This window comes from Spea bombifrons, chromosome 12, assembly GCF_027358695.1.
Source record: "Spea bombifrons isolate aSpeBom1 chromosome 12, aSpeBom1.2.pri, whole genome shotgun sequence".
NCBI classification, from domain to species: domain Eukaryota; kingdom Metazoa; phylum Chordata; class Amphibia; order Anura; family Pelobatidae; genus Spea; species Spea bombifrons.
The window spans coordinates 8,805,071-8,830,968 of NC_071098.1; the positions used below are offsets into that span (position 1 = coordinate 8,805,071).

The 25,898-nt window shown below is 41.4% G+C and overlaps 1 protein-coding gene across 1 annotated transcript; it reads right to left on the bottom strand.

The window, feature by feature from the left end:
• SSU72 (SSU72 homolog, RNA polymerase II CTD phosphatase) lies at positions 1–24,294 on the bottom strand. The gene is made up of 5 exons (XM_053451950.1): positions 24,058–24,294; positions 16,446–16,589; positions 2,397–2,536; positions 1,286–1,404; positions 1–566 (listed from the first exon to the last, which is right to left on the bottom strand). Exons 1-5 carry the CDS (start codon positions 24,135–24,137, stop codon positions 465–467), a joined length of 585 nt encoding a protein of 194 aa, XP_053307925.1. The 5' UTR covers positions 24,138–24,294; the 3' UTR covers positions 1–464.
• Positions 24,295–25,898: the final 1,604 nt, after the last annotated feature.

The following is a 25,898-nucleotide window of genomic DNA, read 5'->3' on the forward strand; positions in this document are numbered from 1 at the left end:
TTTATTGGATATATTTCCATTTTATTACCTATTATTTTACAGATATTAATATTCATATTCTGATCTGCCTTACAACCTTTTGAGTCAGTGTTAACCCATACACTGACCGTTAAATGGGTCCATCAACATATTGCTAGCTCCGACAGCAAAAAGGGGTTAAAAAAAAAAAAAGTAAATTGAACCACAACATAAATTCCTCATACATAAAGAAAAGTAAAAAAGGGGGAGGGGGGGGACAAAGGCATTATCCTCCACAATTTTAAGCAATCCTGATTTATGTATCTGTAGAAGTCTAGGTCTCCTTTGCCATATATACATATTTTCTTTTTTTTACATCTCTGCCTTTTGGACAAAATACCTAAAGGAAAGAAACACTTTGCGGATGAAAAGAGATGAAAGTTTTTTTCCCTCTTGTAAATGAAAATAATAATAGTCGCATTCCATAAGGCCAGAGAGGGCTTCCATCAATAAAAGCAGATAGTGTGAAGAAAGGTCCGACCGCTCTTATCTTCAAACTCTTGTAACAGTTCATCAATCTCATTTTCCATGTCTTCTGTTCGCTGTATCTAGGGGTATAAAAAGGAGTACAATAAAGATTTTTTTATTTATTTATTTAGTTATTTATAAAGATTTTGACATTCCTATTGCATTTCTAAAACCTAGATGGGGTGACTGATGCCCCATCCTTTAGGTTTCTACATTAGCAAGGCAGGCAGGTTTTACTCTGTGGTCCTTATGATGACGCCTTAAGAGACCATAAATCCATGCTTTTAACTGTAAAGCATAAACGGGGTAATAATTGCAGGCGTCAGTTATCCAACTACATGTTTTGACCTGGAAGCTTCCCCAGAGTAATACCAAGTAAGAGCCAAAGGGGGGAAAGTACACAAATAAATTGAGAATATAATTCAAAGTATTTCTGGTAAACGTAGTTTCTTAAAATAATAATTGGAGAAAGTATTTGTGATACCTTCAATGATCCAGCTGGTGGCAGCCTAACACCTACTACATCAAATAGCCAATATATTTAAAAATGCCACCAAGAACTTGGCCACAGCATCTTCAAACCTCCAACAGCAGAAAGTACAAATTAACCATAATGCATTATGAGGAATTTTGTTATTAAAATGTAATTACGACCGTTCATATATTTTTAAAAATAAATATATAACTTCAGTAATTTGTAACGTCAGCTAGTAACCTTACCAAAAAAAGACTATTCTTTTTACAGTAACCTTGACAGACTCCCTTAATATAATTTTGTTTATGGATCAAAAATACTTACACATTGGCAAAGTTCACAAATCAAGAATGCTCCTAAGGTGGCTTCTTCATGGTTATCCTGAATATCAACATTTATCACATGAACAGGCTGACATGTTTCTTGTTCTCTAGAATTTAAATCTGCCAGATGTGGGAAAAAAAGGAAATTCATTTTAGAGGAACATTTTTATACTTAAAGCATAACATATGCTCAACATCTTAAAACTGGACTTAGTCGCCTGCCAAGTCTCCATGTTCGTCTTGGGGGGGGGGGCACTTCGAATATTCTTCGTATTTTTTTTTTCCTCTTAGCTCTCTGTAACACTAACAGTTACCAGGAGCTTTGGCACCAAGATTCTAAAGGTTCGTAAGAGTGACTATTGGTCGCTGTCAGGAGGCTCCTCTGGCATCAACCAATGAAGGGCAGCTGCGCCATGCAGAGACGCTTTTACAGACCTTTAAAACTCAGACAACCACTCTGAGCAACTTGGCCTGGGAGGAATGGGGATTTTAGTCTCCCTGGGAAAAGGAAGGGGGTACACCTCTGAGCAGCTTGGCCTGGGGAGACCATTGGCGCCAGGATTTTAAAGGTCTTTATGACTCTCTATTGGTTGCCGGCAAGGGTCTTGTCTGGCATCAACCAATGAAGAGCAGCAGCCCTGTTGTCAGGCCACCACGGTAGTCATAAAAGATTAATTATAAAGATGTGCATCTTAAATGCAAATAAAGAAAATGCCTTCTTTGAAAGTGTTATGCAGTACCAGGATATTTTATATGTCAATGTCACGTAAGGCCTTTATGCTGTAACTTACCTACAGCACATCTAAATGGTGCAAGCTCTGGGGTCTCCTCGCACTAGCACAATTGACATATACTATCATGAAAATATCAAGGTGTAGTATTTGAGGGCCACATAAGGATCATCTTAGAAGTTCCCGTAATGAAGGGCACCCATTAAATTCCACACAGAACTCGTTCTGAATGGAGCCTTAATTCGGTAATACCCTGTACTAAAGCCTGGTGGGAAGAGGCCCGTAGAATTGGCTACGTTGTCAGAATCGCAAAATGTCATACCATCTTTTTGTTTTACGTAAAGGGGAGAAAAAAAAAAAAAAAAAAAGGTAGATTCTTACCTTCGACTACTTGATCATATACTCTTTCCTCGCAGGTAATCACTAGGTCAAAATAATCTTTGCAGTTCTGGAACCTCTCTGGTCGTGGCTTGATTCTTTTGTTTCTGTCGAGCATGTGTAAAATCCCATTCTGTGTATATCTGAATTTATTGGCATTAAGGAACTTTGTGCATACAGTGATTTGTATTATATATTATCAGAATTCATTATAATAAAAATTATGGTTCGAGATGGTGCATTGGAGACAGGTTCGTTTACATGTGAGATGAGACATTTCCCCTGGTGGCAAGTACACGGAAATCGCTGTCCAAACTGCCGGAAAACCAAACCTCATTTAGATTACAACCTTTGCCATTCCTGTACAGCTGGCCAATCAGGACATTAAACACTGGCCCTGTTGCAGGTCATTCTACATGAGATGTACTTATCATCCAAAGGAGGTATTATTAGTGTTATATTTGTTAATATTCATGCGTGAAACCACTGTTAAACAAATGAGTACCCAGATCCAGTTTAAAGTATTTCTAGAATAGAGTTTAATTATCCTAGAATTAGCAATAATATGAGGTTGAAACCTAAAGTAGGACTCCCTCTTTGCCAGGGAAAGGAGGCACTCGCTTAGGTGAGCAAAGTGCAAAATGAGGACAACATTTCCTGAAATGTAAAGATGCCTTTACTCAAATGGGTATGAATAACGCTTAGCAATCTAATCAATGTCGCAGAGACAGGAGAAATGAGGAAAAAAAATAAATTCTAGAATTTTGGTGGCCACTTTATCTGACAAAGGACACACGTTGCCATTAACTGAAGCTCTCATCCAGCTAAGTTTAACGGGAATAAGACAACAGGCTGACAATCCTCGTGGAGGAATCACACTACATATGAAAAACACAAAGCTTCATTCATTCGCTCATTCATTCACTCTGTAAATGTTCATTGTAATAAACAGTTTTAGTTCTAAATTATTAAACTTTGACATAAGTGTATTTTGATGAGAAATGTTCCATTTTGCTACAAGTGTTGCAGGCTTTATATGATTTAAAACATTTAAACCATGAGCCATTTGTTGAATTCGCACAAGCCAGCGGGAGATGGGTCTCACACAGACACAGCTAGAAATAGCCTCCTTTGCAAAATTTGAGATTAAGTTGAGATTAGCTAACGTTAGGTCCATGCAAAAGGAACTCTACCATAAAGCAGTTACATATGGAGCTTACAATTTTGCCCTGTAATAGCAGTGTAGCAAAAGTAATGCAGCACATAGAAATATTTCCCCTGAAAATATGTAGAGAAGACAATTAGGAAAGTAGATTGTCCCTGAATGACATCAATTAAGCATGTGAGGACACTAAATTACCCCTCTACAGATAGACTTTATAGTGGTGTCTGTTTGCTACATTTCATAGAGGAAAATTATCTTGAGGTATTCTGTAGACTCTGCCCTGCCATCTGAGTCCCTCACCCCTTCAGTTCCTGTCAATTCCTATTAAACCAACAATTAAATATTAAAATTATTAAAGAGACATCAATAAACCTGCTCCTGAGTTTGTGAGACTTCACCCCCAAGCGCTCAGCACCTTGCACTCTGGAGATGGTGAATTAAAAGAAACTTTGATCTAAAGACAGTATCTAAGAGATCGCTAAAGGAACGCCTTCAATAAACTACCATAACTGCTTAACAAAAAGGTGTTGAGACTATTGAGACTGAATACAACTAATATATGGGGGCCAGGGAATTAACTAATGGCCTTTAATTCTTGGGGAAGACTGGTTTAAATGATAGATAACTGAAGAGAAGCATTTTCCCACAAGACCATTTAATGGTCTGGACTCTGGATTAATTTTCAAAAGTGCTTCTTCACTCAAGTAAAAAAAAAAAAAAAAAAATCCCTCCAAAGATGTAGTGGCAGGTGCAACCATCAAAACATCCCTGTGATCTGTGTAAGACTGCCATTAATAATTAACCACAAGAATGTGGTTAGGAGGATTAGAGGGGATGTGAGAGAATATACTTTTACACTTTTAAGATTCTACATAAAAGAATGGTCTTTACAATGCATGTGTGGACTACCAATGCTTAGAGCAAATATCAGCATCTCCATGTCTGAACTCAACAGAAAGAGGACCGCGCTGAAGGGGAAGTTCCTTTAACACCCTCCGAAGATGAATGGAGCTCCTTACTCCAGTTATGATCCAAAGTTTGGGTTAAGACATTATTAGCCTTCAATATGTGAATTAGTTTTTACATCTGTGCTATTTAATCTTGAAACAACTTAATTTCGGCCTAGCACGCCAACACGTAGGCACAGTACAGTCTACAGTATCCACACGGTGCAAGTTCCCAACTAAGTGTGGTTTACGTTCAAGACAAGTCCTGCGCTTGGGCACTTGGAGAATCTGGCAAACCAATATTACTGATGAAAAGCATTCTGCATATTAGAAAAAGGGAAAAATACCCCTGTGCACTTCCAAAGCGTTCTTTCATATAAGCTTTTCTTAAAATGGAAGTCAAGCCTTTATTCCTCAGACATCGGTAAAGTGTTTGTCTCACTGATCCCTTTCATCTGGATTACAGTGGGGTTCCACTTTGCGGTCACTTATTTCTCCAGCAGCTCCCGTGTCCTCCACCAGTCTGGGTGACTGGATCTGCTGCGATCTCCCAATGCATTGTCTTAGTGTTAAGGTTCAGGACCGAACCCTGCTGGAGCTCATCTATGCCAACTGCTTACGTGCCAGCCAAAAAAGTGACGTGCCATGAAAAAAGGAGTGGGCCAAAGGGGTAGGCGGTACAGAAGACATCAATGATGACACAGAACACTTGTGTGAAAGGGAAAAAAAACAAAGACATGGCTATTGCTTGGATGGGACAGTCAGTGGCAGGTGCCCAGATGTTGTGCGTTTGCTTTTCTGCCACTTTTCCTCATAAACCAGGCTGGGAAATGCAGCTCTGGAATCTGCTTCCTGATGACAGTTGGGTACTATCGCTGGGTATCTGCGGTCACACACTCCCATCAGCGTCATCACCACCGAAGCGTGAAGAACGATTTGGGGCTCCATTGTATTCAAATAGGGGCTAAAGCACCAAGCTTCTCATAGAAACTGTTTTACTGCATGCAAAAGGCAGGGGGTCAATGTTATTTTATTTAAAATATTTAGACCTAATGGTTACTTTAAAAGCTGCTGTTCCACCTAGACTGCTGAATTAAAAACACTTTTATAACCAAACAGCATTGAAAGCATAGTTCCGGAATTGCTGAAAGCAAAAAAAAATTTCAAGAAAAAAAATAAAAAAAATCACTAGAAATGCTTTCCATGAGGCACAAAAGGCACTAAGGGCTATTGTAATATAAACTGAAAAGGCTTCTTAAACGTTTGTGTTGATTTTATGTGATTAAACTGGCAGAAAAGATAAAATGGAATGCTATGGTTGACTTCCTTGAGATGCTCAGTCTAAATCAGAAGAGCACCTTTAAGATGAACCGTAATTAGTGTTTAAACGTTAACATTCGCCGCAGTTACTGCACTTACAAGACATTCTAGAAAGCTACTTAACGTTAATAAAAGGAAAGTCACACTGATTGACTTTTTGCAAAAGGGGACTTTTTATTGGCCCAAAACAGACATACAGCAGATGAGCCATGAACGGTAAAACCTCTACACAGCTAAACGCCATCATGCTATTGATTACTAGACCAACTTTGCCAGGAGCAGAATTACTAAACGGCACGCAGACTTGGGTTTCCTTTACATAGATCAGTATGATAATATGTGATGCAATTACCGCCAGCAGTCCTGACAGGTAGGTAGGTATATGGGCAATAAAACCCTTTCACTTATATCGATATTAATATAAAGTATACACTTTAAAATTAAACTGTTCAATGGGATATAATAAATGGCGTCATTTCACGGGTTTAATGCGTGTAAATTAAAAAACCAGGTTAAAGTACAGTTTTCTATTCCCCCTTCAGAGGGTTGCATGTGAAAAGGGAGTAATTGTTTAAAAGTAAAACACTTACCCCGGTTTTGGATCTTTGAAGCCGCACCACAGTGCAACTGTGGGGTTTGCAATCTCCGTCACCCGCAGATGGTGTGAGTGTCACGGCATTTTGGTAAGCCCGCTAGTAAAAGAGTGCTTATAAATGGGAACCATGACACTACCAAAAAGGTTCTGAGTGACAGTACCCGTGAGGCTGCTAGAGGCTTCAGGAGGGAAAAACACAAAGTTTAAAGGGGAAGAAGGGAAGAAGAGGGAGGAAGCCATTCTTGACTTTTGTGCCGGAAGCACAAAAATTGTACACTTTAAGAAGAAAAGAAAAATGACAAAAGTTGAAGATGCAAGCATTTTAATGTATGCTAAACTACCATTAATTTATGGGACCAATTAATATCTCCCAATTAAATTGCTCCTACATGAGAATTATACCACAGATATTTTTGATCAATTAACATTCATATAGTGGTTGTGTTGGGACCAGAAAGATGTTTAATAATATCAGCAACATCGTCAACAATTTAAAACAAGTTGGTTTTGGATAATATTTGCAGCTGGTATCAATACTTTTCTGGCTTGGAAACATTGCATGATGTAATATACTCCTACATTTGTAAACAATTTCTAATGTTCTATAATAAAAAAACTATAGAATTTTTTTTTTTTTTTAAAAAGCAGTAAACTGTGTCCCTGTCCCTTATATAGTGGAGAAGCATTTGATTTAAACTGGAAAAACAGATCTCAATTACTTATCCAGTGGGGAGCTTGCAGGCCGTCGATGTTTCTCTCTGTTGGCGGTAGGTTCAGTAATGAACCCGGAGAGACAGGGCGAGGAGAGAAGGCGAGGACGGTCTAGAAGAAGCACTCTGCATGGTACAGATAGGACGAGGAGCAGTTTGATGACATCACAGCAGTTGCTCTCTTGATAAGAACTGCAGAGAGGTCTGTCTAGAGAGACTTTAACAAGGCAGTGAGGTGGATAAACCGATGGGCTAATGTTCTCTCACTTGTTAACGCGAATTAACAAGGGATGATCTAGGTCAGTTTATGCTGCAGGATGGACCATCGTTCTACTTCTCACCACAGCCCACTGATAAAGATAAAGAGCGGGAAAGAGAGAAGAAACAAGAATACAAATTGTTTATTCACTAAAAGGGAGAGAGGTGGTTTCAACGGCTTTAGTTTTCATTGTGAAGGGCCAACATTAGCAAGTCTCTCTCACGAAGGGGCTACACAGGGCCTGTCCTGAAGCAGAAGCTCACCAAGGTTAGACCTTCGTAACATATGGTGAAGACAAGGAGCTGAAAGTGACATGCGCAGACAAAGCCAGATCTGGCTCACATGTGACAGTGTGGGTGGGGCCATCTGGTATTTGGGTTTAAGAGAGTTTACGGTTATCCATGCCCATGGATCAGAAATTCAATGGAATAGCTGAATTAAAACATTTCTGCAATATGCAATGCATTCTTGATGCATGTTTCTGGGTAAAAGGGGTCACCCTAATGTAAAACGAGTCCCCAATATAATGTATTTTCCGTTCGAATCTGACATACAGGGGAACAGGTAGACAGTCCACGCATACTAAAATCTGTCAAAATGAGGTGTTCGATTAGATTAGTTCTAGAAGCAAATACAGTAGTTTGGAGATCATGTTGGGAGTATGGAAATAAAATATAGTATAGGCACCATCAGCATCCATAGGTGCCAAGGGTTCCTCATCGGCAGAAGCAAGGATCCGGCAGTCGGCATGGACACCGCCAGCTCATGGCTATAACCACAGGGACCCGGCGTAAACTGTCCGCAGATCGTGATCAGAAGGGGGTCTGTGAAGCTGATATTTTGTTCAAATTCTTTATTATATTATTATCATTATTGTTTTATATAGTGCCATCAATTTCACATCACTGGATAATGGGTTTGCACAAGCTTTACTATTCATATAAAGGAGGTGCACCTAATAGCTTCCTTACATGTTAAAGTCATAGTTTAAGATTTGTACTAATACAGCCTTCATTGGACAAAACCCTTTAGCTTTACGCCAAGGAAGCCCTCAGATAAATGCCTGGGACTGAATGCATTCACTCACAAACCTTACTTCTGAAAAATTGTTTTTATATGAACCAGGTCCCAAATTAGGATCAGTTGAAGATCTACTTTAAAAGAGAGTCAAGATTTTTGATTGTTATAAATGTCATAAAGCCAATTTTATGGAAAGATAGGAGGCTTCATATTTGCCATCTCTTCCTTATTCCGTCAACAAGTCTAGAATTGTGTAATTACGTTTTTACAATTCTTTTTATGAGCGTACCTTCTCAGACTGCCAATGTACTAGCAAACTCAAAGGGAGTCTAGATTGTGAATCAGTGGTCAAATCACAGACTGGGTTCATTGGACCATTTCCTAAAAGAGTCTGACCTGGACAATGGTGTTCCTAACCAAGTTAGAGACAAAACTCGTAACTTGCACTTATAAGAGTTAAAGGGACATCGTACGCACTTCCCAACCTGTAGGAGATGTATCCTGCTAAATACATCTCCTGGCCCATGATGCACTCAACACCAGTCTGCTACACTGGCACGGTGTACACTATTGGGGGGGTCCCATGTGCTTAACCCCCCCTACACATGCAGGCTTCTTTAAGGGCACAAAAAAGGGGGGGTTCTGCTGCAGCTCCTACTCTGGGTATATTTTTTTTTTATTTCAAACCTAATTTTGTTGAAAGTAACACTGCATTTTAAGCTTGTAGCACAGCATGCATGTTATTGGAATCAACACCATCTTCTATTTCCAGTAGCAGACTGGTTTAAAAGCAATATATTACGCTCTTAGTATTTTGAGTTACATCCCATGAGAAAACAATGCTACAACAGCTTAAAGGTTATCACTGTAGTAGCTAGTCCTGTGGAACTGGGTAACAGGACTAAGCTTGCGAGCCGGGCTTTCTCTCCCTAATGTATCGGTTTGTCTTAGTCTGTCAATTCTCGTCTTGTCACACCCTTTGAATTGTATGAAGCACTGCGTAAATTGTTGGCGCTATATAAAAGAAACTAAAAAGCTTTATTTGGATCGCAAATCCCTCAGAATGGAAGCCCAAGAGTAACAAGTGAAATTGAGGAATCCAGAAGAAAAAAAAAAAATAGGGGGGTCCCCCAAACATCCCAGGGATCTTGCGCCCGACATTCTGTAATATTGGGCTGAATAGTGCCCGTTCCTCCAATCCATCCTCAATATTTTACTTGGAGAAACCTACCCATGGGCAAAAAAAAAAAAAAAAAAAAAAAAAAAAAAAAAGCGGTTTACTGATTAAGGCACCCAAAAGCCCTCTAACACAACCCTTACACATGGGGTAAAAGCAACTATTTTTTATTTATTTTTTTAAACACTTTTTACCCATCACTTCTTCATTGGGGAAGGTGGATGCATGGGTGAAGTTTTTCCCTACAAGCATACCGATTGATGCCCACGACAAGGAAATAACTCTACCATTGTACAAGTCACTAGTCAGACCACACATGGAATACTGTGTACAGTACTGGGCACCGGTGTACAAGAAAGATATCGTGGAGCCGGAGAGGGTTCAAAGACAGGCAACCAGAGTAATAAGGGGAATGGAAGGACTACAGTACCCAGAAAGATTATCAGAATTAGGGTTATTTAGTTTGGAAAAAAAGACAGCTTGGGGGGACTTAACTATGTATAAATATATAAGGGGGCAGTACAGAGATCACTCCCAGGACCTATTTATACCCAGGGCTGTATCTATAACAAGGGGACATCCTCTACGGCTGGAGGAAAGAAGGTTTCTACACCAGCACAGACGGGGGTTCTTTACAGTAAGAGCGGTGAGACTATGGAACTCTCTGCCAGAGGAAGTGGTAATGGTAAACTCAATAAAAGAGTTTAAAAGGAGCCTGGACGTGTTTCTTGAAAGCAATAATATTACAAGTTATGGATATTAGATTAATAGGGACAGAACGTTGATCCAGGGATTTATTCTGATTGCCATATTTGGAGTCGGGAAGGAATTTCCCCCCTGGTATGGGGCAATTGGCATCTGCTTCATAAGGGTTTTTTGCCTTCCTCTGGATCAACACAGTAGGGACACAATATGTATATAGGTTCAACTTGATGGACTTTGGACTTTTTCAACCTTATGAACTATGTTACTATGATTAATGGGAAGTTTAAGTATTAATATTCCATCTAAACTTGGTGAATCGGTGGCCCTGTGTACACATTTTTTCCTTTAAGCTTTCTTTGTGGGGTAGGGGGTTCAACTAAAGTTTTACTGATCCAACTCAACTCCAACTTGACCTGTGTAACGCACTGCTTAGATTCCATTAAAACAGTGTTACCCGTGTAACACCAGCTCCCTGGGGCAAAACTTCCCTGCAAGCTACCCAACTAGCATTTGCTGTATCATGTCCAAGTTATGATGTTATCAAGAGAAGTTCTGCAACAATCAAAGTAGAAAACTTTTTTTTGTGGCAGAGATTAAGGTGTTTTATTGTGAAGTTGTGTAATCCGGGCAATAAACCGCTTTACATAGGGCTAAAGCTTAGGCAAATGGGAAGAAAGAAATACCGGGGAGATGCTGAAGCATACATTCTGCTGCTACTCGCTTCTGAAAGAAACATTTAAGTGTAAGAGGGGATGGGGCAAAAAAAAAAAAACACGAAACAGAAAGCCCATGAATTATAAAGGAGAAGCAAGCGCACAAAAATAAGAATTAAGACCCTTGGAAAGAAGTAAGAACATGAGCGGGGGGGGTTCGTGTGGATCAAAATGGGTTTCAGCAGATTATATGAAACACTTGCAACAAATCATGAAACATGCAACAGAATTGCTATCAGTTGTATGTATGTTTGGTGAAAAATTTGGAAGAGGATATTTTAATTGTTAAGTGTGTAAAAAAAGATTATAAAATAGGAAAGTTGGGGTAGTGAGAAGAAAAAAAAATTAAAAGATTGCTTGGAAAAAGCGTTGATCCTTGCTTCTAGACTTTCCGTTGACTGTTTTTTGTAAAACAAACTTTGGAAAGGAAAAAGATTGGAAAGTGTTGACAAACTGTAATGGAAACATTTGGAGGAATAGGTTTTGACTTTGTTTCTTTTGGCCAGACAAAGGGGAGAGGTTACACATTAAAAGGGAAGAGCATGGAGGGGTGAAAAATAAGCAAATATGATTAAAAGGCGCAAAGTAAAGGGAGAAAAAAAAAAGATGGTAATTTGTACAAATGAGTTAACAAATAAAAAAAAAAGTGAAAAAAAACAGCGCTCCGAATATTTGTTTTTTCACTCACAGTCTCTCCATACCTCCTCTGCCAACCGCTTTTGTGTTTCCATCTGCCTTTGGCACAGCTCCGCTTCTTGTCTTGCCTCTTCTGTCTTTTCATGGTCCGCTCCTTCCCGCTACCCACTCCATTACCCTAGCCTCCCGGAGTGCTTCCGCAATGGGTTGAAGCATCCACTCACACTATCCCCAGCCAGGAGGAATGGGGGGGGGTAGCACCGTGGCTCTGCCCTTTTGCAAAAGCACCCCAAGAGGCCAGAACAATGCAGACGGGTCCATATAAGACACGTAGAAGCATTTATCTTCTGGTGTTGATCTGTCTGGATTTTTCTGGTCTGGTATAGTACTGCAGAGAGGCTCCGCCCTGTCACAGAAGTACTATACTCGGCCAGAAAAATACAGACAGCTTCATCTGCATTATTATGGCCTCGGAGATTTTCCCCCAAGATGGTGGAGCAGTGGTGCACCCTCCAGGGACCCCCATATTCCACCAAACGGGGGACAAGATATGAGCGAAAGCTCCGCCGTTAAGCTAACAGGCATAGGAGGCATGGATAACGCTACAGATAGTGGGGAGAAGTAGACCATGAAAGAAGGAAGCAAGAGATGAAGCAGAACTGCGGAAAAAGGAGACACGGAAGCAGTTGGTGGGAGAGGTAGGGAGACATTGAGAGACAGCGAGCAAAAGTGTCAGTTTGTGTATTTAAAGACTTAAAAGCTACAAGAACCCAAACAGTGTTTCTCAAACTAGGTTTTAATACAAAGTTATCAGTAAATATTAATTCATATGATAACTATTTTTCATATTTAATAAAAACTGAGAAAAAAGCCTTGTTTATATTTTCTTTTATTTACCAAACTGCCCCCGGTTATGCACATCTGACCCCCAGCTTGCCACTCTGCCCCCATATATGCCTTATACCTCATATCCCAGATTCCACTGTGCCCCCCGATATGCCACTGTGCCCCTGATATGCCTTATATGCAACTGAGCCCCCTGATATACCTTTTACCCCCAGATATGTTTTATGCCCCCCTGATATGCCTAATATCAATATGCCTTATACCCCCTATATGCCTTGAAATTCATAATACCCCCCCATACACCACTATAACTCACCCATACACCACTCTGCCTCCTCCCCCCTCCCATAGACCATTCTGCCTCCTCCCCCCTCCCATACACCACTCTGCCTCCCATACACCACTCTGCCTCCTCCCCCCTCCCATACTCCACTCTGCCTCCTGTCAGCAACGGAGGTTCACAAGACACCAGGGAGCCGGGTAGAGAGGCAGGGTGGCATATGGGAGGGGGAGGAGCCAGAGTGGTGTATGGGAGGGTCGCTCCCAAACACCCCTCTGACTCCTCCCATACACCGCTCTGCCTCTCTCCTGACTCCGTTGCTGACTCCCTGGTGCTTTGTGAACCTCCGTTACTGACAGGCACTTTCACTGCAGCTTCATAGAAGCCTCAGCGTAAGTGAAGGGCAGTAACGGAGGCTGTCTGTGCGATGCAGACCCCCAACGGCTGACAGAGAGGATGATTCTCTGTCAGCTGGTGGGGGTCTGCGCGATGCGCACAGACAGCCTCCGTTACTGCCCTTCACTTACACTGAGGCTTCTATGAAGCTGCAGTGAAAGTGCCTGTCAGTAACGGAGCCGGGTAGAGAGGCAGAGCGGTGTATGGGAGGGGGGAGAGAGACGGAAGTGAGAGACCGGCCGACAGTGAGGGGAATCCAGGTACCCTGCAGCGTTGCGGGGGATCTGGATTCTAGTGTTATAATCCGATCTCTGTTTGAGGTCGGATTATATAAGGAGAGGAGTTTTTCAGAGCATTTGCTCTGAAAAAAAACTCTTTTTATAATCGATAAAAATCGATTCGATTAATAGATCGTTGTCAACGATTTTCATTATCGATTAGTTGTTTCAGCCCTAAAGGTAGGAAAAAATAAAATAAAAAAGACTTAGGATGTAGTTAGAGAAAACAAAAGCTGTGAAACGAAAAATGTGAAATATTAATTCCACGAAAGGAAAAGGGACACTGCAGCAGTGTCTGACTATTGCCTTTCCTACCATTTTTTCTTTGAATATACTTCCCTTTCCTTGGCTATGTATTTAGGAGATTTCGCCAACAGTGTTTCATTAAAGCTTTATGGCCTACAGTTCATTTAGTCTTTCAAGATCACTTGTATCCTGTAAGCCCTATGATGTTTTTGTAGCTTTTCTCCAGATTAATGCAACAGTTTAAAACCCTTCTAAGGAGAAATTCATATTAACCCCTCAGACCAGGTACAGCAGGAAAAGTTGCCTATAGAGGACTAATGATGTACTGGGCACCTCACAGGTATCTGAGATCCCCCCCCCCATAGCTGACTGCTTCATGGAGTAGTATCCCTACAGCAGATTCCCTGCTCGTCTGTGCATGTGATCACTTCTACAGCCAATCACATGCACCAATACAGTTAACCCCTTAATAACAAAGCCTGTACATGTACGGGCTCAAAATGCATCGTTTTCAATGGGTTTAGGGACCGCCCATTGTCCTTAAGGGGTTAAATGACTAAGGCAGCGCTTGTAAGTACAGCCTTTGGCTCTGTTCATCTCTCTCATGCCGTTGCGAGCTAGACAGACAGAAAACAGTAGAGTCCCAAGGGAAAAAAAAACACTACTTATAAATATATAGTATACATACACAGTTTGAGGGGAAACTATAGCAGTGTAGAGCGGTTTTCAAACCAGGACATACAAGCTGGGGGGATTTAAATACTTGTAAAACTGAATATAATTACATGTGGGCTTTGTGAAAAAAAGCCCTGGTTCTGAACAGGTCAGAGTATGAGTTCTTTAATAGACAAGAGAGACAGACACAGAGACAAAGGGGGGGGGGACTTACCTGAAGAAGCTGCAACTGTGCAGCCAAATCAGCGGTAGGTAGGAAAGAACCACCATTGAAATCAATAGGATATCCATGCAAGCACATGGGGGATATTAACAGACTGTCGCCTGCAGAGTTAACGGAGTCAGCCGACAGCAAGTATATAAAGTTCAAGGAGATGCGTTCGGTTGAACATATGTCCTGCACAGGAAATAGCCGAGGATAGAGGCAAACGTATATGGCAGGATTCTGTTGAGTCCCCCATGTTTTTGCAAAAGGGACACCACATTCACATTTAAAGGGACCTCTCAGCTATCATATGCATTCAATTTCCTTCCACCCCCCCCATTATTTCCTTCAGTTGAAATCTGTAGCACTTCTCTTAACTCTCTCTGGAGACTTTGTGCAACAGGAGAACTGGCTGTTATCGCTAACTTTCTAAATAATGTCTGGTGAATAAAGGCTTCGACTGACTGAGCTATAAAGTGTTTACAATAAGAAGTCTCACTAAACAAGCGAGAGAAAGCACAAGGAGATCAGCTGTAACTCAGAATGAAGAATGCAAAGGAGGAAAAGCGCTAGAGAAGAGTAACAGGTGAAAGCAGAAAAAGCAAGAAGAAAAAGGAGATACAGGATGATATAGAGAATGTTTTAAGATGATTAAGAAAGACTGGCAGAAGAACACCAGCAAAAAAAATGAACCAGTCTTTGGGTATTCCATCAACCATTCAACATCAGATAATAGCTTCTGCGAATAGAAGACCATACTGATGTGGACACCAGAGGTGGGCCCCAAGAGAACTGCCATATGGGCAGCTTGTACACAACATGCTGCACATAGGTATTCTACTCAAATTAAATATAAGCTGATGGTAGTTGCCCCACACTTTTGTAGATGCCCATCCCTGGACATGGAACATGTGCCACAGGTCCCAAGCAACTTGCCTACCTTTGAAATGGTTGAAACAAGGTCTCCCTATTCTTTCCAGGCATAGTATTACAAAGCTGCATGTACTCTGCCATGGACCCTGCTTCCACAAAATACATTTTACACTTTTATTAAAACAATTATTCACATACTTTTTCTTCTCTTTAAATAAACCTAAGCTACAATTTAATACGGTTAAGTACGTTTTTCAGAATATACTAAATGCAAAGAGGAATGGCTTCAATGTGTTGCTGCCTGTTTAGAGCGAGCCTATCAGGCACTGTCACACGCCGGCTGTGCACTTGCAACCTCGTGATGAGAGGGAAAAGAAAAAAAGAAAAAATTAGAAATCTCCTTAAACCTAGCATAATACTGGCATTGTCAATCTTCTATTTTAGCGAGTAAACACCAGTGTTTACTACATAGGAGCCTTTCATCCTGTGACCACTGCCAATTTTCGTTAGCTTAGCCATGAGAGGTAAATGTTGCCTTCTTATGGAATATAGGCAAGCATATCTCCATGATCCAAAACATTCATACTGCTTTACTGCTACAATCATCGAGCTTTATTACTGACAGGTTTAAACAAGAAAAAAAAAAGCACACCTTTGTAGTTTGAGGGGACAAATTGCCCAATAAAAAAAAAAAGTATTCATTCCTCTTATATACTTACCTTTCACTAAAAAGGATGAAGGTCTAGTATTTAACCTATGAGATCATAGGAAGTAAATAAATAAAACCCTAAACATTGTATGTATTGTGATTGCAAACCTAAACCTAACATTCAAAAATTGTCAGCAGGTTATACATGCATTAAGATGGCCATCTTGGCCACAATCAGTCTTATACCTGGCTACCATCCAATCTGAATTAGTTGAGATCAATGTGCAAAATTATGATTTACACCTTTCGGGAGTCGAAACCTTTTTGGTTTAAACAAAATGCATTCCACTGGGATACAGTTCTTTGTCTTTCTTAAGCAGATCATTGTACATCTGTTCATATGTGGTTTTGAAATCGAAAACATTAGGCTTGTCTGGTGCTGGTCCGGGAAGCTTCACGTGTGTTCCTGTTCCAAAGGACCGTACATTGAATGATCGTTTGCTGAAAAATACAAGCAAAAAAGCCATTAGAAACTATTCTTATTTTTGTTTGTTTTTTCCTTTATGTTAGACATCAAATCAAATATAAAAATGTGCATTATACAATACCCAAGGATGATATTTTGACTCCTTAATTGTTATTTTTCTTAATTTTCTGTCGTATCTGTCTACCTGATGTTTAATTTGTTTGTATGAATTATGAAAAAAAAAATAAAAACTAAAAAAAAAACTTCTTATATGTTCATTTATTTGTATTCCACAATATGAGTTGTTAGGCTCTTGTAATTGTTTGATTAGTCACAAAATGCGGGATGGATGGACAGACAAGGACAACTTCCTTGAAACACCATGTGCTCTTTATTACACTGTAAAAGGTTTAAATAAAAAACAATGGCTTACATATAAACATGTTATACCAGAAATGTTAAGCTGGATTCTATCAACCAGCAGCTGTAGCATTAAAAATCATGCAACATTCTAGAGCAGTGGTCCCCAGCCACCGGGCTGCGGACCGGTATTGGTCCGTGGCCTATAAGCAACTGGGTCGCACGATAGGGTGACCACATGTCCCGGAATCAGTGGCTTCAAACGAAGTCTTTTTTTTTTTTAACCGACGCGGAGGAGAGAGGGGTGCCGAGCACTCGCTCATGAAGTTTTCAGCAACTGCTTGGCACCTCTCAGTCTCTTACGCAAGGCCTCTAGACCAGTAGCTGTGTCGGCAATTCATGCTGAGCGCTGGAATATGATGTCATATTCCGGCGCTCAGCAGTGACGCAGCATGTGCCACAGCAGAGCAGAGACACAGGCCTCTCGCCCCCTCCGTACGACTCCTGGACGGTAAGTGAACTTCAAAGGGGGAGAGGGTAGATAGCGAGAAGGGGGTAGTAAGAGCATTGAAATAAATGAGTGAGAAAATTAGAGTATTATAAATATAATAGCTAAAACATAATAAAAATAGATAGTAAAAAGTAAAACGCACTTGAATCAAACCCAAAATACCCTGCCCCAGTCCGTTGAAAAAATCTAAACCGGTCCCTGGCGCCAAAAAGGTTGGCGACCGCTGGTCTAGAGCCTCCTGGGGAAGTGCTTGTTTATTCTAGTTCATGCAAAGAAAATCACTATGCACAATGGTATTGAATAATGCTCTGGAGTCGTTTTTCCAGAGTTTGGACCCCTCAGCTCCAGTACAGGGCAATGTTACAGAATACAAGACATTTTAGACATCTGTATGAGAACAGCTTTGGGGCAGCAGTTTGGGTAAGGTTGTTTCCTGTTCAAGAATGAGTACAGAGCTGGGCCCATGAAGATAAGTTTGACAAGTTTGGTGTGGAGGAACTCAAGTCACCCACACAAAGCCCTGACCTTAACCCCACCGAACACCTTTGGAATTAAGGCCATTGCAAGCCAACATCACCATTCAGCCACAAACTCTTTCTGGCTGAATGGCCAGACAGTTCAAAAGCGTGTGGAAAGCTTTCCTAGAAGAGTGGAGGCCATTATAGTCACAAGATGGGGGCTCCATATTAATGCCCATGTTTTGGAACGGGACACCCAACAAAATCATACATGAAAATCACTATGCCAAGGTCTTCTCAGGTAGAGACATTGACAAAAGAAAGGCCTATGGCAAAGAACATCCTTCATTGGCTGCACTGTTACGACCTGCACTTGGCAATTGCATTCATGACCTGAAATACTGCTTAAATTCCAGGAAGCAGGAAGAATGACAGTGTGCCAATGATCCCAGAAATAGACATGGCCTAGATAACTTTAAAGAGCAGTAAGTATTTTAAGCAAGCCAGGAGCCAAAATATAACAGGCTTGCAACAAGCTGGGTCCTCAACCTGTATTCATAAGAGCTGAACAGTGGGTGTATGCAAAATTCACGCCGGGGTTGCAACCACTAACTCGACTGTTTTAACCCTTTCCAGAGCCATAATTACTTGTGTTTTTTGCAATTACCATAAATTGGTTTAACATAGTACCCTATAGATATACTTTTTACATGTAGCACTTGGGCAGTGTCAGGGATTTTTAGGACTGTTAGTGCCATATGGACATATGTTTACCAGTGATATCACAATGACATCACTATTTTGTCATTTGTAGTTACATTGTGTAATTGACACAAAAATATTTTTTCGCTTTGTGCAAAAAGGGGGAAACATTGTTTCTCAACCCCCCCCTTCCTTCTCTGTCACTGGTCACACAGATCAGCGAGGCTTTACAGTCATATTGTGATTAGCCAGTAGAGGGAGCATACAGAGATCCCAGCAGGGCATTCCTAACCCATTGGTCTGCCAGCACTCACACCAAGCATGCTTACAAATGATTGGTCAGCAGGAAGCCAGTGATGTTGGATTCTGCTGACGGGGGGGGGGGGGGCTGCTTTTGTTGGGAGTCCAGGCTGTCACACTGATGAGCAAGCAAGGCTCTACAGGCCCACTGTGATTAGAGGGAGCAGAGATCTCTCTAATCACAATGGGCCTGTAGAGCCTTGCTTGCTTCCCTGCTGCATCCAAAACTTCATGACATACGAGTACGTTCTTGACACACCTTTTCAGGATATATCGCTACATCAATAGGGGAACCAAGGGGCCACAAAAAAAAAGTAAGAGCACTGTCAAAAAGCCCAGTTTTATTTTTTGTTCCAATAACCTTCCTTTATCTGCAGACATGAATGCTGCCAGTCATTGCTGTCAGTCGTGTGATAGTTTCGGTTCCTTTCCCTGCTCAAACACTGAGCAGATGCCTTACAGCAATTAAAGTCTGTTGCTCCTCGTTCATTAGTAAGAGTCTGGCCAGGTGATTCAGGTTGAGCATTTCTATTGTTTACCACAGGCAAGATGCTAAGGGGTCAGGATAGCCGTCTAGTAGATCGGACTGAAGGAGCTAGAACACAGATAATATTCAGCTGCATGAATACAGCGTTTTTCACACCTGTGATGAGTTAAGAATGTTTTCAAAAATACAAATTAAAACCCTTGGACAAAAGTCTTGGGGCACACGTCTCAATGGTTAAATTTGGGTACCTAGCCATGCAGTCTGCATTTACAAACAATTGTGGGTATTTTATTTATTTATTTTAAAGTAATTCCCAAGAGCTCAATTCAAGTGTGGTACTGCGATTGGATGCCACCTTTACCATAAGTCATCCCTGCTAGATATTCTACGGTCAAATAAGTGGTGTCATGGAAAGTGGAAGCGTTTAGGAAGATAAGCAACTTGGCCACGAAAATGACCTCAGAGCAGCCTCACTGAGTGCTGAGGTGCATAAAACACACCAATCCTTTGCTTATTCTATAGCTGAAGAGTCACAAACTTCCACTTAATATCAGCACAAAAACTGCAGCATGAGCTTCATGGAATGAGTTTCCGTGGCCGAGTAGCTGCATGGAAGCCTCACATCACCAAGTACAACGCCAAGCATTGGGTCGAGTGGTGTAAAGCACACCGATACTGCACTCTGGAGCAGAGGAAGTGGCAAATCACGCTTCTCTGTTTGGCAATCTGATTGGAGAGTCTGGCTTTGGCAAATGCCTGGAGAACATTACCTGCCTGACTGGATTGTGCCACCTGTAAAAAGTTTGGGCTTATGGTCTGGGACAGTTTTCAGGGGTTGGGCCCCTTACTACTAGTGAAAGTAAATGTACTTCAGCATACCAAGCCATTTTGGACAATGTTGTGGGTCCAACAGTTTGGTTTAGGCCTTTCTCTGTTTTAGCGTGACTGTACCCCAGTGCACAAAACAAGGTCCATAAAGACATGGTTGGATGAGGTTGGTGTGGGAGAACTTGACCTGCCTCACAGAGCCTAGACCTCAACCTCCTTTGGGAACCGATTGTGAGCTGGGACTTCGCATCCAACATCAGTGCCCGACCTCACACATATAGTGCAAACTGGGTGAACTGAAGAAAAAAGCTAAATCAAAATTTGGTGTCACCACCCCTTGTCTTCAAAACAGCATCAGTTATTCTAGGTACAAACTCAGGGATTTTGTAGGCATATCGTTAAGTGTGTTTGGTCATCAATATGTAGGTTGAAGCAAGCATTAACTGAAACAGATGTGTACAAGTAAAAGTTGGATGAGGAAAAGCTAAACTCACTAACAAGGTGAGGATGCTGAAGACAGCTGAATATCAAAAGTCACACTAGAGCAAGGCTGAGCACAATAGCAAAGCTAAGCACTGCATCACTGAGGTTTCTTCCAGGAAGAAATTTCAAGGCAAACAGGGGTTTCCAGATGTTCTGTATAGTTAACTATCTTCAGTGTAAAGAAGGAGCCCTGAAAATGATGGTATGGCCCCCATAGAGCCCTGATCTCAACAAAATCTGAGATATTGGTCATATCTGATTTTCTACAAAAAACAAGAAGCCCCTTTTGACACGTTTAGTTGAAAAATATTTTATTCATCTATAAAAGCTAATGAAAAACACGCTAAATGGTCCCGAGATTAGAAATATACGTTATAAGGCAATAAGTTCAAGAAGAGTCTGCCATTTTTCCCAAATCTCATCATTCTACGCCCATGTGCCATTTGTGATATCTTTGAAGACAGCCAATGCAATTTACTCCATCAAACCATAGGTTTTTGAAAATTAGACATCTCAGGGTATTTTTAAATGCTGATAACTTAACCCTTCTCATGCACTAATTCTACCACCAGTCATATTTTGTGTGTTCTTTTTCACAACATTGTACTTTAGGTATAAGTGTGCAGCCCTTGCTACACGTCAGGTACATCATTGGTTGTTAAGGGGTTAAATAAAATGTTTTTTATTGTAAAAAAGGCAGTCATGACAAAGATTAGTGCAGCTAACCAAGTTTCAACAGCTTCACCTCCTCGTTACAAAAACAAAACAAAAAAACCACACCTCAGCGTTCATGAGGCTTCTGGTGTTAAATCCGCTTCAGATCACAGCAATCAGTGTTGCTGGAGTCCATTCCCCTATCACTTGACAGCAGAGACAAATGAGTCTCGGTAAAGTATTAGTCATTCTAAGAAAACACTGGATGTTCACCAGCACAGGAAGGCGCAAAGCGGTTAGGAAAACAAAGGCTCATCTAAAGAGCCGCATACTGCAAAGTACACTAGGAAATCAGCTGATTTTGTTAACCTTTGACAGCATGATCATGTCACAAAGTCCAGTTATTATGAAAGCAGTTGACAGATTTTAAGTAAAAGCTTTATTGATTTAAAATATGAGAAGTGTGGAATTCTGAGCAAGCTTGTATATGGTATGGGCAATTCAGATTCAGGGATCAGATACATTTTAAGTTCCTGTAATTACAGCAAGAACATGGTTTTGTTTGCAAATATTAGAACTGTTTTATAAATATATAAACAGACCTTCAGCTTCAGAGTGACTCTGGACTTCCATACCCTGTATGTATTGTCCCCCGCAGCACTGTCATACTAATGACATCACTGTTATTTCCACATGAGATCTAGTGAATGAGCACGGATGGAACGCAGGCTCCAACCACATCTGCTTATACGATTTTTTTTCTACTCTGTACAAATGTTCCAAGTTATACACCACACACATCCCATGACATCATCAGGTCTCTCCCATTAACTCATTTGCCCCAATCAGATTGAATTCACATCCATGTGTGAAAAGACATTTTCCTTACTCCTCAAGCGATGGACTTGTCTATACCAAGTTGGGCAATAAAAGAAAAACATGATTTGGGAAGGAGGGAAATTTTCTATAAAAGCTGGCTACTAGCTTTTTTGGCTGGCACCTAGACCCAAACCAAATTTGTTGACTACTATGGTAAAATTCTACCTGGTCCTCCAGAACTTCCCAAATACCCTCAAGAACCAGGCTCGTTACTACAACTCCCAGGACTGTCCTCATGCAACAGAGCTCTGAACATTATCCCGTCAGACATCTGAGTCTCTATAACCTCTAAGCCAATTATCCAACCTCTACAAAGCTGTCAAACGTGCTTCCTCTTACCCAAAATACTTTATAATGTACGTCTACAGCATCCCAGAAATCACCCTATTTTTATTCTGCTCGTGTTCCGTTGATTTATTAATGTGCATTACATACTTGGATACAGATTGTTATACGTCAACAAGACAGACAGGTTTACATAGAGTGGCACGTCCAGTTTAATCTTCCATACTATATATATAGATCCTTTATTGATACTGGCCCATTAAAGGACTGACTCAATCCATTTCATCACAGCATATTACTCACTGGATGCTCCGTTTATAAAACATTTAAGATTTTTTTGCTGGCAAGTGCATTAAGAGTTGCTTAAATAACCTAATTCCCCTCTCCAATTGTTGATGTTTACAGTTAAAGGAAATGGAGAGAAATCCTGCGTAATCTGTAATCCACGATTTAATGTCAGAATCACATATTTGACAGTAATCAAGATTAAATAAATCTACCTACGGAGGACCGCATGCGCAACAATGGGGTGCCATTAAAAGTCAGAAAAAATGGGAGAAATATCCTTTGAACATGACATTAGGGGGCTGCTCCCCATGGTATACACAAGCAATGGGCGTCTCGCACGATATTGCGTATTGTATCACTACTGCCTGATTTATTACCAGAGTGCAGCATTTAACATATGGGAAGAGCGATGGTTATGAGTTAACAATGCTTTGGCTGAACTCCACCTACCAAGGGGTGCAGATACTCACTTTTGTTGCCAAGGTTTAGACATTAATGGCTGTGTGTTATTTTGGGGGGACAGCAAATTTACACTGTTATACAGGCCATACACTCCCTACTTTACATTGTAGCAGAGTGTCATTTCTTCAGTGATGTCACATGAAGATAAAATATGTACAAAAACATGAAGTGTACCCACTTTTGTGATATACTGTGTGTTATATATATATATATATATATATATATATATATATATATATATATATATTAGTCCAGTGAATAAAAAACGCAAGGCTGTATCCGCATTACTGTTAATCTGATTACGTCACTTATACTTACAGGCCCGAACACTTTAAGGGTTAAACACACAAGCATGTGTGATATAAGTCATTGCTTAGTAACTCTTTTGGAGCATAAATTACATAATGTACAAGGAAACCGTCGAGTTAGACTAATGACCTATTTAACACGTCATCAAAGAGCAGTCCTCATCACTGGTATTTTAATGCAGATCGCTTACATACGCATGACCTAATAGATGAGATACAGAAACACAATGAAGATAGACCTATACCTAGAGACATATGCTTCGTTTTGAAGCTAGATTAAGTGAAGGCCTATTCAAAGCCTTCGGGCCCCATGACAGGACCAGGCTCAGCGCTCTAGCCAAGCCCGCCGGGCCAAGAAAACGGATCCTGAGGGATGTTACCATGACAACACTCAAAGCCCAGGTAGCTACGCGCCGGTAACAGTCTCGGGGTTGTGTTTGAACCTGGTCAGTCGGTATTTCCCCGGGATATGTTTTTTTGCTCGGGTTAGTCTATTACCTGAGGATATTGTGCGCTTCCATGCTGCGGTTTTGATTACTGGAGCACACCACAGCCACTCGGAGCGGTGAGGACGGCATTGTAGCTGTTCGGGTGGGTAACACTATCACTAATACTTCTTCTCCCTAAGCCGGACCCGCAGGCGAACGCCGAGGCGACGCACTTTCGCCCAGCAACCGCAGTCTGATGGCGCCGCTTCCGCCTCTCCCTTCGCCTTCTGCAGGAACTAAAATGGCACCGGGAGGAGGAGTCTCGGAAGTGACATAAGCACGGGGGTGGGCGTGCCCTCAGGGTGCGGTCTTTGGTATGATGTAACATACCGGAAAGTACCGGAGCTTGCGCAAGAATCTCTTGCGTAATAAAATAAAATCGCCTTGTGACTAAAAAAAAGGACTATTATGCAAAGTTTAAAAAGCCAGGTCATCGCTATAGCAACCAACATAAGAATTGGAAGCTGCGGTGAGCCCTTTTCAAGGTCAGGGGTCACGTTTCCTATTGTTTAGTTGAAGCCAATACCATTTTCTGAGGCGAGCATAGAAAAATGTAAAGGTACATACGATTTCAGGGGTCGCTCTATGAGCTGTATGCAAAGAAGAGACAAATGAGGTCCCAAGAGCTTATGTAACGTGTTTTTTTACTGCTTTCTGCTTGGGCCAATATATCCGCCATTTTATACGTTGACACCTAATGTATTCATAGAAGCCCCCTCCTACACGCACATTCTAGCTGGAAACATGGCAAGGTGCATGCGCTGTAGTTGGGACTGTCGCTTGTAGGGTAATCCGATCAGGTAACCCTTATAGCAGGGGCTAATATAATTGGCGTGATTTCATTTATAAACCCCCTTCCTGCTGTTTCTGTACACATTATTGGGGCTTTCAGGGGTGTAGAAACCCTCATACTACTGCAGCAACCTACTTACCTGCCTCCCTCTCTCCCGACTATCCCCCTCCTCCAATCTGTACCCAATCTGCCAGACTAATCTATCTCACCCGACGCTCTGCATCTGCCGCACCTCTCTGCGAGTCCCTCCACTGGCTCCCCATCCATAGCAGAATTAAAGTCAAAATACTAACTCTATCCTACAAAGCTCTCACTAACGCCTCTCCCCTCTACCTATCCTCCCTCATCAGCAAATATACCCCAGCCTGCCCTCTAAGATCCAACACTGACCTGCTCCTCGCATCTTCACTCATCACCTCCTCCCATGCCCGCCAACAGGACTTCTCTCACGCAGCACCAACCCTCTGGAACTCTCTTCCCCGTGCTGTCCGATTCACCAACTCTACCCTCCTTCAAATGCCCCCTAAAAACTTTTCTCTTCTTGGAAGCCTACCACTGACATAAACATCAAAACTTCTCTCTCACCCACTTGTTGTCAAGTACTGGCCATTTGTGGTCACATAACTGGGGCAGATCATCCTATTGGGTTATTAGGCTCCCCACTACACTACTTACTCAATGAGCCGCTGGCCGTCGCGCTCCATAGTCACCCGATTTGCCTCTTCAGATATATGCCCAACAGCACCCTGCGGAAGCATAAAAATGTAACATGCCTTAAAAAGCCCAGGGCTGCCTCGTAATTCCCAGTCAGGCCCTAAATCACATAGAATGCCAGAGCCTGAGCATACTTTATTGAGTGATCTTGGAGAATGACAGGCATGTTGTGTTGTTGGGTCTTTTGGATTTGTGGCACAGACAGCAGCAGATCCTTTCATGCTTTGGATAGCCCCAAGCTGTGTGGTTTGATTCTTGATGGCCTCAATTTATGGCTACTAGATCTGTTACTGTCAGGGTTGATCTTGTGAAGTTCACTTTAGTAGCACTAGATGGCAGTGTGA